The following is a 13,857-nucleotide window of genomic DNA, read 5'->3' on the forward strand; positions in this document are numbered from 1 at the left end:
CCGTAGAAAGCTGGAGGTCTACGCATGTGCGGTGCAGGCTGCCTACCTTGCAGGCGGCGGCGTGTCGAGACGGCAATTCATTCAACTGTCGATTGCTCATTCACTTCCTGGACTTGGTCAAGCAGGTGCTTCAAAGTTGATGAATGGGAACGAGTTCAAAACAAACTAGACAAATAATTTCTAAGAAAATCCTATGATTCTACTGTTGAATAATATTGCTGATTCTTGAAGCATGAATAAAAGATGTTACGATTTGTTCATTTAATTGTTTAATAATGTTAAAACAAATCAAACAAAGTAGGTTACAAAAAATATTCGTATGTCATCATTAAAATCCCCTAAACTTGTTGTTAAAACGACTTTCGGCGAAACTAAGAAACTTTACTGCTTTCTTCAGCAAATCTCCGAAAGCCCTCGAAAATCAACCCCGAAAAAAGCTGCCACTGCCCATGCTGATGTTATGTTCCGCAGAGCGCCGAACACAGACAACGTGGCGCCAGTGCTCTCAGCATCCACGTGCGTTCTATCTACGACGGTCAGTCTACATTCTAGGGCGCTTCCTTGCACAGTGTATTAGGTATGAGCTATCGTTCAGGATGACGATAAAAATTGAAATTGTGCTCACGAGTGGATCCGACGGGACGTTCTACCCCGGCCAGGAGGTTTCCGGCGAAGTGCTCGTAGTGTTAACCAAAACGATCAAAGTTTCCAGTGAGGGAAAATTTGTAAATGTGATGTAGGGAAAATAATGATTTTTTTTGTCTGTTTGTTTCCCAAGGAATCAAATTAGCCGTATACGGTGTTGGAGTGGCGGAATGGAGCGAACCAATCGTTGAAAATGCTCGATTCCTAAATCTGGAACAGTTTCTTTTCCAGACGAACAACGATGCCTCAAATGTGGCGTATTTTGGTAAAGAGCGCTACATGTACTCGGAATTGATTCTGTGCAAAGTGAATGGTAATGGTTAGAAATTCATGCTGACTAAGATAACTAATTAAACAATCCCTCAGACTTTGTCCCAGCGGGTGGTTACACGTACGGATTTGCCTGTCCACTTCCAGAGAACATACCAGCCTCGTTCGAAGGAACCGACGGATACATCCGCTATACGATACTTGCAACTGTGGAGCGTCCCTGGAAGCAATCAAAGATATTCACGCAAAACTTCCAAATCTCACGACACCTCGATCTGAACAACGAGTCTTTATTCCCCATAAAAGCAGAACACACCAAGTCGATAGGATGCTGGCCCTGTCTATCCACCGGTCATTTGTCCCTCTCGGTGCAGTTGCCCTCGAACGGATTCGTGCCAGGCCAAATCATCTCCACCCACATCCAGGTCCACTGTAGGCGGAACATCAAAATCCGAAGCGTCACAACGGTCCTCATCCAGCGAACCATCTACAACGCCAGAGCGCCAAAACCGCGCCAACGGATCGAGAACCAGGTCGTGTGCAAGAACGTTTCCGCCGGAATCCGAATGCCCGAGGGAGGCGCCGTGGCCGAGGACCAGCTGCAAGTGCCCTGGATGTTGCCCACCAGTTGCAACTCGAAGATCATCAAGATCTGCTACGAGCTGAAGGTGGCCCTGGAGCTGGACACGTGCTTCCTGCAGGATCCGCACGCGATCGTGACCATTCCGGTTGTGATAGGGACCGTGGCGGAGCGGGACGCTTCGGAGCTGTCCGAGTGCGAATCGATACAGCTTTGGCCGAGTAAAACGTGAGCGGAGTAGGCGTTGATTTTCATGCTTATTTGAATGTTCCAAATTTTAGCGTTGTGATGACCATTTAACATTCCAACGCCCATGGCTCCAAAAAAGTTGGAACGGTAACTTCAACTCAATGGTTCTCGGTAACTCAACCAATTAAGATGATTCTTCTTTCCAGTGATTTGTTAGGATGTCTAGATGATTCTAGACCTTTGTAGAACTTAATTTGATCAAATCTGTAATTTTTGCGATCAAAAACATCGTTCCAACTTTTTTTTCGCGTGTAAAAAAAAATTCGCCGAAAATTCCGCGGAGGCAGTCGTTTAAAAAAAGTTGGAACGATGTTTTTTTTTTGAATTATATATACTTTATTGAATCTTTCTTATAATAATTACATTTGGTTGATTTGGTTTACATAATAAGTGGTCAGCTGTGGCTCTTCAGCTTTAGTTTGCTTTTCGTGATTTAAACACTGTGCATTTTCTTAACTTTAAAAGTATATGATTTATCATTTTTGTAACACTAGGTACAACGAGGAAAAAAAAATTAAGAAAACATAACCTAACCTAAAACTAACTTAATCTTACCATAAACTAAACCAATCCTTGAATCAAGGGGTATTCAGATATAGCACATTTTTCCCTGAATTTCAAACATTTTTCTTGAATTTTCTGATCCAACATTTTTACTTCTGCTAATTCATGAACCTCACTTGATCTTGTCCAGCCAGGAACATTCAAAACCATTTTGAGTACCTTGTTTTGGACACGCTGGAGCTTCAATTTATGAGTTCTAGCGCAACACTCCCAAACAGGTACTGCATACTCAATAACGGGGTAAATTATTTGTTTGTAAACTGCTAGCTTATTTTTCAAAGATAGTTTTGATTTTCTGTTAATTAAAGGATACAAACACCTGATGAGAATGCTGCACTTGTTCAATATTTTATCTACATGCTGCCGAAACAATAGTTTCGAGTCAAGTAAAAAAACGAAACTATTGGCACTACGCCCCCCGGGGCATGGCCTTCCTCTAACGTGGGATTTCTGCTCCAGCGCCTCTGACGAGACAGGAGAAACCGGGACCGACGTTTTACTTCACCATCCGATAGAAGCTCAGTGGATAAGGCGGGAATCGAACCCGCGTCTCATAGCATCATCGGGATCGGCAGCCGAAGCCGCTTCCCCTGCGCCACGAGACCCACCCGAGTCAAGTATGAGACCTAAATAGACAACTTCCTTTGACCAGGGTATCGAAACATCATTCATTTTTATCAAAACATCATCCTTTGGGGCAAATCTGGCCGATTTGGAAAGTGGAAAAATGATGGTTTGAGTTTTGGCTGCATTTATGCGAATTTTCCAGTCGCCAAAGTATTCGGAAAGAACGTCAAGACCCTTCTGAAGGCGGCCAACTAAATATCTGGTTATTTTACCCTTATAAATAACGGCAGTGTCATCAGCAAAAAGTGACAACACACCATTACCAGGAAGAGTAGGCAAATCAGATGTAAAAATATTGTACAGAAGTGGGCCAAGAATACTTCCTTGGGGAACCCCAGCATCAATGTTGAATAATCCAGAAGCAATCCCATTCAGAAAAACCTGAACGATCTCTCCGAAAGATAGTGCTGGATAATTTTGATAAGATACATTGGAAAACCGTATAAATACAGTTTATGTATCAAACCATCATGCCAAACATTGTCAAAAGCCTTCTCAACATCCAACAAAGCCATAGCAGTTGATTTAGACTCAAGCTTGTTCTGCTTGATGATTTTAGTTACTCTCGTAAGCTGATGAGCAGTATTATGTCCCTTTCGGAAGCCAAACTGCTCATTCAAAATTATATTATTATCGTTGGTAAAATCCAAAAGCCTTGAATAGATGACCTTCTCAAAGAGTTTGGACAGACTACTCAAAAGACTTATGGGACGATAACTTGTTGGTGATGTTGGATCTTTTTGAGGCTTCAAAATTGGTATGACTTTGCCCAGCTTCCAATTGGTGGGGAAGTAACCAAGTTGTAAACATTTATTGAAAATATTGGCTAGATGTTCACTCTGTTTTTTCAACACTAGATTAAAAATGTTATCAAAGCCTGGAGCTTTCATATTTTTCATTTGTTTAACTGCAACTTTGACTTCCTCACCAGAAACATGGGAATCTGCAGGAAATTCAAAGGTAGAGTCATTGATTGTTGAAATACTATTGGCAACTGATGTTTCTTTACGGCTGGTCATGGAAGCGCCAAGATTATGTGAACTAACAAAATGAAGCCCAAGTGCATTTGCCTTTTCCTCGGATGTAATCAAAGGAGAATCCTCAACAATAAGAGGAGGAATAGGCTTTGGTTTGTTTTTAAGAACTTTTGAAAGTTTCCAAAATGGTTTTGAATAATTCCCAAGCTGGCTTACATGTTTTGAAAATTCTTGATTTCTGATATTGTCAAGTCGGTCTTGTATGATTTTGTTCAAATTGTTCACTGAAATCTTTTGTCATAGTCCCCAGTCCGTTGATATTGTCTCCTATAAACATTCCTAAGTCTAATCAAGTGTTTAGTATCTACGTCAATATCAGTTACCTTAAAATTAACAGGAACCTCCCGAACGTTGGCAGCCTCTGCTTGGTTGATAGCCTGCTGGATCACCTCCAGCGAACGATCAATATCGGCAGAAGTTTCCGGGTGTTGATCATAGTCGATGTTGCTGTCGACCACTTGCTGAAACTGCTGCCAGTCAACGTTGTGGTAATCTTTCCGGGTTGGTTGCCGCTGCGGAGTAACGGAAGCTCCAACCTCCACAACCACCGGATAGTGATCAGAACTCAACTCTTCAAACACCTCAGGATGAGCCACGTTCTCAGCCATATTGGTAATGAAGAAGTCGATGATTGAGTGATTCCCAGACCGAGCCACCCTCGTTGGACGATCCGGACTCACAACGTTGTAGTATCCGTTTTGCAGATCGTTGTGCAGAATCACTCCGTTCCGATTCCTCCTGCTGTTGCCCCAAACTTCATGCTTCGCGTTGAGGTCACCAGCGATGATGTACTTTGCGCTCCGCCGTGTCAGCTTCTGGATATCGCTCTTCAGTTTTGCTGCTGAACCATCTCTGGAATTCACCTGACGTGGGCAGTATGCAGCAATGAAGAGTACTGGGCCAACCGAAGTGGGAATTTCCACCCCAACGGCCTCGATGATGTCCAGCTTGAAGTGTGGCAGCCGGCGTGGCTTGAGATCACGATGAACAGCGACAAGCACACCTCCTCCTCCAGAGGTGGTCCTGTCGAGCTGCGTCGCGATCTTGTAGTTTTGCAGATAAACTTTTTCACCGGGCTTCAGATGAGTTTCCGTGATGGCAGCTACGTCGATCTCCTTCTCGCGAAGAAAATCCACCAGCTCTAAGTTCTTCCTCCTAATGGAGCAAGCGTTCCAATTCAGCAGCTTGAGGGACCTACGATCCATACTGGATGACGAACGAGGTCAGCACTTCAATCTGCTGGGTCTTGGTTTTGCATCCACGCAGTGCAGCGGACATCTGTTTGAAAATATTGAGGAGTTCGGTTGAGGTGTAAAGATCATTACCATTTTCCTCAACTGCTGGTTCTTGGGTTGGTCTTGGCTCCTGGCTGAAGCCCGGTGGTGGCGGTCTCGGCTCCTGGCTGGAACCCGGCCGTGGATGATTCATCTCAGCTCTCTTCCTGGGATCCAACGGCAACGGTGCCAAGTTCGGGACCTGGCGTCGCGGTTGAAGAGGTGGAAAATTTTGCTCCACCAGGGCTGGAGGAGTTCTACGACGCTGAGGCTGATTCTTCGTCGATGCTTGCTGCCGAATTTTCACGAACTCAGCTCTCTTGGGGCACTTTCGGTCGGTTGACGAGTGCTCACCGTTGCAGTTGAGGCACTTCACCAGCGAATCTTGGATGCACTGGGATGTGATGTGCGCATCGGTACCACATTTGGCGCAACGACGCTTCAGGTGGCAGTTCTTACCTCCGTGCCCGAAACCCAGGCAGTTGAAGCATTGTGTGACGTCACGATGCACTGGTCGGTATCGCTCCCACGACACGATAATGTTGAAAACCGCTCGAATTGCCTTCAGCTCAGGAAGCGTCGTCGATCCCTTAGCCAAATGCAGCAGGTAGAGCTGGTCACGGTACTTGATGTCTTTGTTGCGTCGGCTCATTTTGTGCACGGCCAACACATCCAGTTTCAAAACTTTTAGCTCGGCAGCTAATTCCTCCACTGGCATGTCGTACAGACCTCTGACGACGATTTTGTACGGCTTATCCATGACGACATCATGGGTAAAGTACTCCGCCTCGTTTTCGGTCAAGTAATCCTTGACCAGTTGATAGTGCTGCCTGGATTGCACCAGCACCTTAAATCCGTCCTGACACAGACGAATGTTGCCTAGGACTTTCCCAGACTTGATGAGTTCAACCAGCCCCGCTCGAAAGTCGATCGTTGCTGCTGATTGCCTCACATAAAAGGAGGCAGTTTCTCCTTTCGCTGTTTCACTTCATTCTCCTTTGCTTCCGCTACCTGGTCCTCGTCAGGCAGTCCAGCGAACTTGTTGTTCTTCAATAGCTGCTCCTCGTGCGACGAAGAGTTCTCCTCCTCCTCATCCATCGGTACAGTACCGTCGCTCTTTTTCGTCTTTTTGCTGTTCGATGTCACTTCCAAAAGCACCTTCCTTTTGGAAATCCCCGGTTTTTGGCCATCAGTTGAGGCCTCAACCTTCCTTTTGGAAATTCCCACTTTTTTGCCTGCTTGAGCTGCAGGTAGGGCAATATTGCCGGCGTTTTGCGCCGGGACGCGACGAGTCATGTTGATTCAGACAACCTTCACCAACGAATGCTCGGATAACAATGAATGGAACGATGTTTTCGGTCGCAGAAATTACAGATTTGTTCAAATCAAGTTCTGCAAAATTTTAGGATCATCTAGACATTCTTACAAATCACTGGGAACAAGAATCGTCCCGATTGGTTGAGTTATGCCCGAGAACGGGCGTGTTGAAGTTACCGTTCCAACTTTTTTGGGAGGCTTGGGCGTCCGTGTAAGTTGGACATGCGTTGGGCGTTCCAGTGTTAATAAAGTTCTCTTGCAGTCTTTTTCAGCATTTACTTTTTCAAAGAAATAAAGCAATAAAGATTTTACAACCCAAAAATTGTGTAAACCTAAACAAAATACCTCTGACATTCAATGCGAAGGTGTGCGTGTGTAAAAAAAAACTTTATAAAAAAAATTGCAACAGACTTTCTTACTTAAATTTTACCATATACATGATTTTAACATTGACAATCTAACCAATAGTTTCAGAGATAACGCGAGTGGAAAATTTAGGGCAAATCAGGTGACACTTTTTAAAGATTATTTTTCAAAAATTTAAACTGGATTTCCAATCCAGAGGTCGAGCGGTCGTAATGTTAAAGTTAAAAAAACAGCAGTCCAACCAACAAAGTCAGCTTTTTGGATTTTTTGTTTGCATGGGTGCAGCGATGGAATAATCATCATCAAAAGAAAATCATTGGATGTTCATCAAGAGAAAAAAATCCGAAGGGAGCATGCTCTCCTCTCTCGCGCACGAAAGATCGGTAAAAGGAATCTAGAAAAATCATCATCTTGATTATTCGGCGGAATATCTTTTTCACGACTACACTTTCAGATGTAACGTCACACGTCGAAAATGACCTGTCACATTTTGTAGATGGGCAATGTGTAAATAAAGTGGAATAAATAATTTTTAGTGGTGCTGACAAGAAAATTCACAAAAATCATCAGCGGATTGATTTTTTTGGAGAATTTCGGGAGCGATTTTCTCTTGCGTGATTCGCCTCCTCTCTCTTTCGCGGGTGAAAAAAGTTCGCAAGCGAAATTGATTATTTTGCGATTATTCCATCCCTGCATGGGTGCTTTTTCTTCATATAATAAAATCGAAAAAAAAAAATATTTTGAGGATTTTACTTACAGTCCTAATCAACTTTGCACAAGAAGACACTTAATCGATCAAGTCCGTATTAACTGTTCAATAGGGCGAAACCTTGGATGTAAACAAGAAGTCGATCCCTCTCTTGCAAAACGTGAACGCAAGTGGGATAGATTGTCAGGACAAATAAAAAAAATGCATGATTATAAATTGCGAAATTGTAGAGAAACTCTTTCGAAAGAAATCAAACAACCTGTTGAATTTATATGAATAGATAATCTTTAATACTTTGAACAGATTACAACAGTAATAAATAGCTGATGTCAAGATGGAATATGTAGTCGGTCATAAGTTATCTCCGGATTACGCCTTCCGCGTCCACACGCGAATGGCGTTGCTCTCCATCATGTTGGAGTCCCGGGTCGGAATCACTCCGATCACCACCGGCACTCGGATCACCTGGTTCGCGTTGAAGAAGCAGCTGTCGATCTCGAACTCGACGACCAGTTCGTAGCCGATCTGGACGACGCGCGAGAAGCTGCTGGTCGGTAGAACCCACGGTACCTGGAGATTCTCGGCCGCGAGGACACCGCCCTCGGGAAGCGTTATTCCGGGGGTCACGTTTTTGCACACGATGAATCGTTCGACCTTTTCGGTTAGCTTGGGGCGTCGTGCGGCGTAGGTGATCTTCTGCACTAGCATGGTAACGATTCGGGTTATTTTGTTGCTTCCTTTGTTGTTGACCTGGATTACGGCTGGGATAAACTGTCCGGGAACGAATCCGGAGGTTGGCAGCTCCACGGACGCGTACAGAACTCCGCTGGGAACGCACGGCCAGTATCCGAGGGATTTGGTCAGTTCGGATCTGACGGGAAGCAGGATTTCGTTGTTCAGGTCTAGCTGGCGAACGATTTGGAAGTTCAGCGAGGTGGTCTTTGACTGGCGCCATGGCCGCTCAAGGGTAGCCTTCAGGAAGTACCGAATGTGGCCACGTTTGCCCTCGAAGGACGCTGGAAGCGTGTCCGGAAGCTGACAGGCGAAACCGTGGCTGTACGTGCCGGCTGGGATTTCCATTGATTTCTCTGCCAGAATGTGATTTATTACAAAATTGTCATAGTGAAAGCCAGCATCTTACCATTGAAAGGTTGGAACAATATAAGCTCCGAATAGAGATATCGCTCCTTTCCCTTGAAAGTTGTGGCTCCACGACCACTATACTGCTCATACCAGGTCGTTTTCCCCACACCGGAAATGGTTAATCGTAGTCCTGCAAGGTACATCATGCGTCATCAAACAATAGAGCTTTTCGACATAAATCAACAAAACTTACTTGAAACATTACATGTTTTGCTCAGCACTGCGTTCACATCACCAATCAGTTCCTGGCCGGGGTAGAAAATCCCGTCGGAACTGTTGCTGAGGACAATCTCCAACCTAGTAGGCATGGTCCAGCCGAAAACGCATCCAAATTTCCATCAGGACGACGCACGAGGCCAAAGCATCACAGCATGCGGCGCCAGCCAGTCGCGATATGTCGTGTTTCGTCTCGTCGTCGTCGTCGTCGTCGACGTTGTTGTATCCAAGTATGCGCTCCGTCAATCAATGATGCGTGTGAAACATACTGTTTGACTATTGGTTTTCGACTTTTGAAGATTGTTTTACCAAATTTTACATCATTTCAGTAAAATCACATCACTTTTACTTTAAAAAAATCACGATTCACAAAAAAACGCCTGCGATGTGATGCAGCGTGCCTACCTCGAAGGCGCTGCGACGCACAAAGAGGCCTACTGTGATGCGTGCCCGTCGGTTTGCAGCGTGTGAAATCGACTGAGGACAGGACCAACTAGGATAAAAGACGATGACATCACGCGACGACTATTTCTTGCGTGGAAGGACACGACTGTTGGCGTTGCAAAAAAAGACCGCGGGAAGAAGGATGCTCTATTTAGAAGAGGCGCCTCACTACACTTGGTTCTATTTTTAAAATCGTTTAGATTGGTGTTATACACGACAATTTCATTTATTGTGAAATTTCTTTCTCGAATCAGGAACAACAAATTGATTGTTTTCAGACCAGCATTTTTATTCACTATCAAAACTAGGTAAAACTAACTACTTTTTGCAACTTCCGGTTTTGCAGCATTCCTTGCCGGAGTCCGTCTTGCAAGCGCAATTGCACTTGCATCCGGCATCACAGGGCTTGTTTGGTCCACACTCGGAGGTGCATTTGCAATCTGAAAGTTGAAAAATGAATCAAACTTTCTTATCAAACTGTTTCTTCACTGAGACACTTACCGTTACCACAACATTTGCACGGCATTTTTGATTCTGTTATCACACACTTTTGTTTTCACTGAAGATATTCAACTTCACTGCAAATGCAACTCTTGCCGAATGATGAGGTCGGCGACGAGCCGTGACACTTTTATAGGGTAGGACACTTTCGTGTGAGAGTGAGTCTTGTGGGACGGCGGGCTCGAAAAGTACCACCAATCAACGTGCAATTCGTAGAGTGTCGTGTGCAACGACGACGGTAGTAGCTATACTCCCGACGAAGCCAATCATTTTGTGGTGGATGGTTTGATAGGGTGGTAATAGCATACAAATTTTGTTCTAAAAGTGACCAAATTATCACCTTCATCAATCGGTTTTATATCATTCAAATCTTCTCTTTTTTCCAAAAACCTTTAAACAATATCACCCTAACCCTTCAATTGTGGCGTCACGACGGGCGTAATCGGGTGTGGTGTGGTGCTGTTTTCCTTTTTTTGCAAGCATCTCTTCTACGTACCACACGTCTAAACTGCTGCACCGGCACTTGGACTCTGCACTGCCCCATTAGTGGAGACACCGCGGCGATAGCGTCGTGACGTGCGGAACAACCTCCTCAGCTTATTAGATTAATCACAGACCTGGACCAATCACCCTAATAGAGAGATAGTTACGAACAAATTTGGATATATATTTTTTTCATTTCATTTATTGGATTGTTTTGGCAAAAACATCAGTGCAGTAATTAACCTAAGCTGAGATATGGGGTACCTTTCAACAGCTGACTAATTCAAACGGTGTTAGAGTTTACTGGTACACGGGAGAACAAATCGAGCAGGGGAAGGAAAAAAGTTACAAAATAACCCGCGAAATTGTTCATAGATGGGGGACTGTGGGAGGAAAGAAGGTATTTCTTATTCTAATATCACATTAAGGGATATATATTTTTAAGTATTTGGAATACAAAGCATTTTAATTTATTCACAAAAAATCAAATAAGCAAATTTCCATCGAAAGATTTTCTTAGCATGTAACCCAAGAAACAATATGGCATAAATAGTTCCTCATTACAAACTTGGCAGCTGACCTTACAAAAATGATATCAAAATATTCAAAAGGAACTTTAGCTTGCAGATTCATCATTTTGGGAAAAAAACCAAAAAAAATGCAAAAAAAAAAAACAAAAATACAAAAATTTAACAAATACAGAATAACAAAAATACAGCAAATACCAACACAATATAAAAATGCAAAAAAAAAAATAACCAATACAAATATTAAAACAACATAAAATACAAAAACATAAAATCGTATTGGTATCTTTTGTAAAAATACGATTTTATGTTATTGTATTTTATGTTGTTTTAATATTTGTATTGCTTATTTCTTTTTGTATTTTGTATTTTTAACTTTAGGAAAACGAAAATAATAAAATATAAAAAATACATGTAGAGCAATTCCATGTCAAATATAGGGAATCGGTTGTACCCGACCCTTTACGAAATCAATGAAACATTGTAGACATGTTATCCTACGCTTATATAAGCCATTTTTGTATATATAGGACCAGTTTCACACGATAATGACATTTTAAAAGGGCGTAAGTGTTTTAAATATGTTTGTATTTCGCAATTTAAATATTGCTGTATCTCGAAGCCGTTGCCTCGTATCAAAAAGTGGTCAAAAACAAACTTGTATGAAATTTGACGGGCTTTTATGTAAAATTGTCTGGAGAATCGACTCTCGTGTTTGGTCTTTGAAAATTGTGATGTTTAGAGTACTTTTGAAAAAAAAAAAACAGCTTCAGTAAATGATTATTGTATTTTGTTAGGTGACTTGCTCTATCCTGAATTTTTCGTGAGTCTTTTTGTAACATCTTTGGCTATTTTCACAAAAATGTTGAACAAAAAAAATTGTGGGCTCACCTTCAAATTTGACTTTTAAACTTGAAAATCAAAAAGTCTCATAAAAGTGTTTTTTTTCTTTCAGTTTATTTTTTTCGGAAAGCCCGTCAAATTTCCTACAAGTTTGTCTTTGACCACTTTTTGATATGATGTTACGGCTTCGAGATACAGCAATATTGAAATTACAAAATACAAAAACATTTAAAACCACTTACGCCCTTCTCAAATGTCATTATCGAGTGAAACTGGCTCTATATACACACACAAATGGATAACAAGTCCACAAGTTTCATTGAAATCGGAGAGGGTCGAGGAAAAAGTACCTAAAAATTTCCTGTATTGGGCTGGAATTGCTTTGTTCAGAATTACAAAATTACTTAACAAAACAGCTTTTCCAGAGATACCAAGTCGATCAGGCACCAAATTGATGGTATTTTTATACGAAGAGATGTTTAATCTAAATACAGTCCAGACTCGATTATCCAAATGCCTTGAAAAAATGTCACTTCGGATAATCGAATCACAAAAAAAAAACAAAAATCGATGAGTCTTTGTATGACTCCTACACTACTCTAAAGTGATTCAAAAAAATTAAATCCAAGATGGAGGCCAAAATGGCAGTGATAAAATATTGAAAAAAGCATTTTTTTATTTAATTGGCAATAAACCATTTATATTTGGGTAAAATGGGGTCACAGAACTCGAATTTGATGTTAAAAATCATAAAAAAGGAAAAAAAAAACAAAAAACATTTTTTTCGTGATTCGATAATCGGATAATCGATAATCGGATTATAGAGTTTGGACTGTATAGATTTGTATGGAAAAATATGACGCATTTGAAAATCTTTGGTGATAGAGAAAGTACACACAATTGCTCCGCCAAAACAAAAATCCCTTTTGTCACCTTTACTGACGGTTCTCACAAAGTTTACACAAAATAAATCAAATGTAAGTCATTCCAAAACTCATACAATATTTTGAATAAATGGACTAATTTTGGTTTCACTTTCTCGTTATTACCAGCAGTTGTGTTTCTGCAGCCCATGCACGAGATGCATGCAAACATACTCGAAAGGCAAGAGATCGATTACAGTTATTTTCTTAAATTGGCTCTAATTTGATACCTTCTTGCTCGTGGTGTTTACGGTAAGGAAGCTGTCGCGAAAAACAAATTCAATTTGCACGATTGAGGCTAACAAGGAAAACTGACGGATCGCGAATGTTGGCTGTTTCAAAATGGTTGAACAAGTTTATTAAATGCTTCAAAAACATTTCCTTCAAGCGTGTTTTCACCGATTAAAAAAATCAAATGTCAAGATCAAGATAACCAATGGAAAGAACCTTCCCGTACCAACTTTGCGTCCAAGGTCATTAGGAATGACCAACCAGTCTAGTATAATATTAGCTCAATAAACTCCACCGACACGAAGAGTGCTAATTTATGTAAATATCCCACACACCATGCTCGCACATGTGCAACCGTGCATTTCAAGTACATGGGTCGCGCCTGCAAGGTATGCAACACGCTCTGCATTAGAACAGCAAGGCTGGCTGCAACAAGTTGGGCATTTCGCATTTCAAGTTCAAGTGTACTGTCAGGCAAGTATGATGACCTTTTATTCTTAATTTTTTTTTTAAATCACTTCTTTTTTTAAATATCTAGAACGATGCAACCCAAAAATGCTCCAGCAATGTCACTTTTGGTCCAAATTCCATCCGTCGAGTATTCCGCCGGGGAGCAAATCCCCGTCACCATAATTCTAAGAAATGCGCCTTCAATCAAAATTCGTTCCGTACACGTGAGGCTGATGCAGCGTGACCGTAAGAAAGTGGTGCACCAGGAAAAGCTATCGCATTTGGGTGGTGGAGACTCGCTCGTTACGTACGAAATGGAGCTGGCGATTCCGAGGAACGCGACGGCGCCAATGAACTCGCGGTCCCGAGAGCAGAGCGAAGAACTTTTTGAAGTTGAGGTCTGCGTTCGAACGGGGTTGTTAAAGTGTTACGAAGTAAGACTACCTGTACGAATAAAA

At 42.1% G+C, this 13,857-nt stretch overlaps 2 protein-coding genes and 1 long non-coding RNA gene across 3 annotated transcripts; 2 read left to right on the forward strand and 1 right to left on the reverse strand.

Moving 5' to 3' along the window:
- The first annotated feature begins 524 nt into the window (after positions 1 to 524).
- On the forward strand, positions 525 to 1,736 carry LOC6040487 (arrestin domain-containing protein 17). Its single transcript, XM_038264572.1, has 3 exons — positions 525 to 711; positions 779 to 958; positions 1,012 to 1,736. The coding sequence occupies exons 1-3, from the start codon at positions 597 to 599 to the stop codon at positions 1,725 to 1,727; spliced, it is 1,011 nt and encodes a 336-aa protein (XP_038120500.1). The 5' UTR covers positions 525 to 596; the 3' UTR covers positions 1,728 to 1,736.
- Positions 1,737 to 7,900: 6,164 nt separating this feature from the next.
- LOC6040488 (arrestin domain-containing protein 2) lies at positions 7,901 to 13,253 on the reverse strand. Its single transcript, XM_001849822.2, has 4 exons — positions 12,949 to 13,253; positions 8,975 to 9,547; positions 8,780 to 8,911; positions 7,901 to 8,726 (listed from the first exon to the last, which is right to left on the reverse strand). The coding sequence occupies exons 2-4, from the start codon at positions 9,087 to 9,089 to the stop codon at positions 8,008 to 8,010; spliced, it is 966 nt and encodes a 321-aa protein (XP_001849874.2). The 5' UTR covers positions 9,090 to 9,547; positions 12,949 to 13,253; the 3' UTR covers positions 7,901 to 8,007.
- On the forward strand, positions 12,565 to 13,095 carry LOC119769901. The gene is made up of 2 exons (XR_005278570.1): positions 12,565 to 12,772; positions 12,848 to 13,095. It is a non-coding gene; the product is annotated as an uncharacterized LOC119769901 (long non-coding RNA).
- Positions 13,254 to 13,857: the final 604 nt, after the last annotated feature.

Source organism: Culex quinquefasciatus, chromosome 3 (assembly GCF_015732765.1).
Source record: "Culex quinquefasciatus strain JHB chromosome 3, VPISU_Cqui_1.0_pri_paternal, whole genome shotgun sequence".
Taxonomy (NCBI): domain Eukaryota; kingdom Metazoa; phylum Arthropoda; class Insecta; order Diptera; family Culicidae; genus Culex; species Culex quinquefasciatus.

What these genes read in the sequence shown, in the direction of transcription:
- LOC6040487 (XM_038264572.1), top strand. Translation starts at nt 597, where the DNA reads ATGACGATAAAAATTGAAATTGTGCTCACGAGTGGATCCGACGGGACG. An exon ending in CAAAACGATCAAAGTTTCCA is followed by an intron (nt 712 to 778) that starts GTGAGGGAAAAT and finishes TTGTTTCCCAAG; the next exon opens with GAATCAAATTAGCCGTATAC. An exon ending in GATTCTGTGCAAAGTGAATG is followed by an intron (nt 959 to 1,011) that starts GTAATGGTTAGA and finishes ACAATCCCTCAG; the next exon opens with ACTTTGTCCCAGCGGGTGGT.
- LOC6040488 (XM_001849822.2), bottom strand. Translation starts at nt 9,089, where the DNA reads ATGCCTACTAGGTTGGAGATTGTCCTCAGCAACAGTTCCGACGGGATT. An exon ending in CAAAACATGTAATGTTTCAA is followed by an intron (nt 8,912 to 8,974) that starts GTAAGTTTTGTT and finishes TGTACCTTGCAG; the next exon opens with GACTACGATTAACCATTTCC. An exon ending in ATTGTTCCAACCTTTCAATG is followed by an intron (nt 8,727 to 8,779) that starts GTAAGATGCTGG and finishes ACATTCTGGCAG; the next exon opens with AGAAATCAATGGAAATCCCA.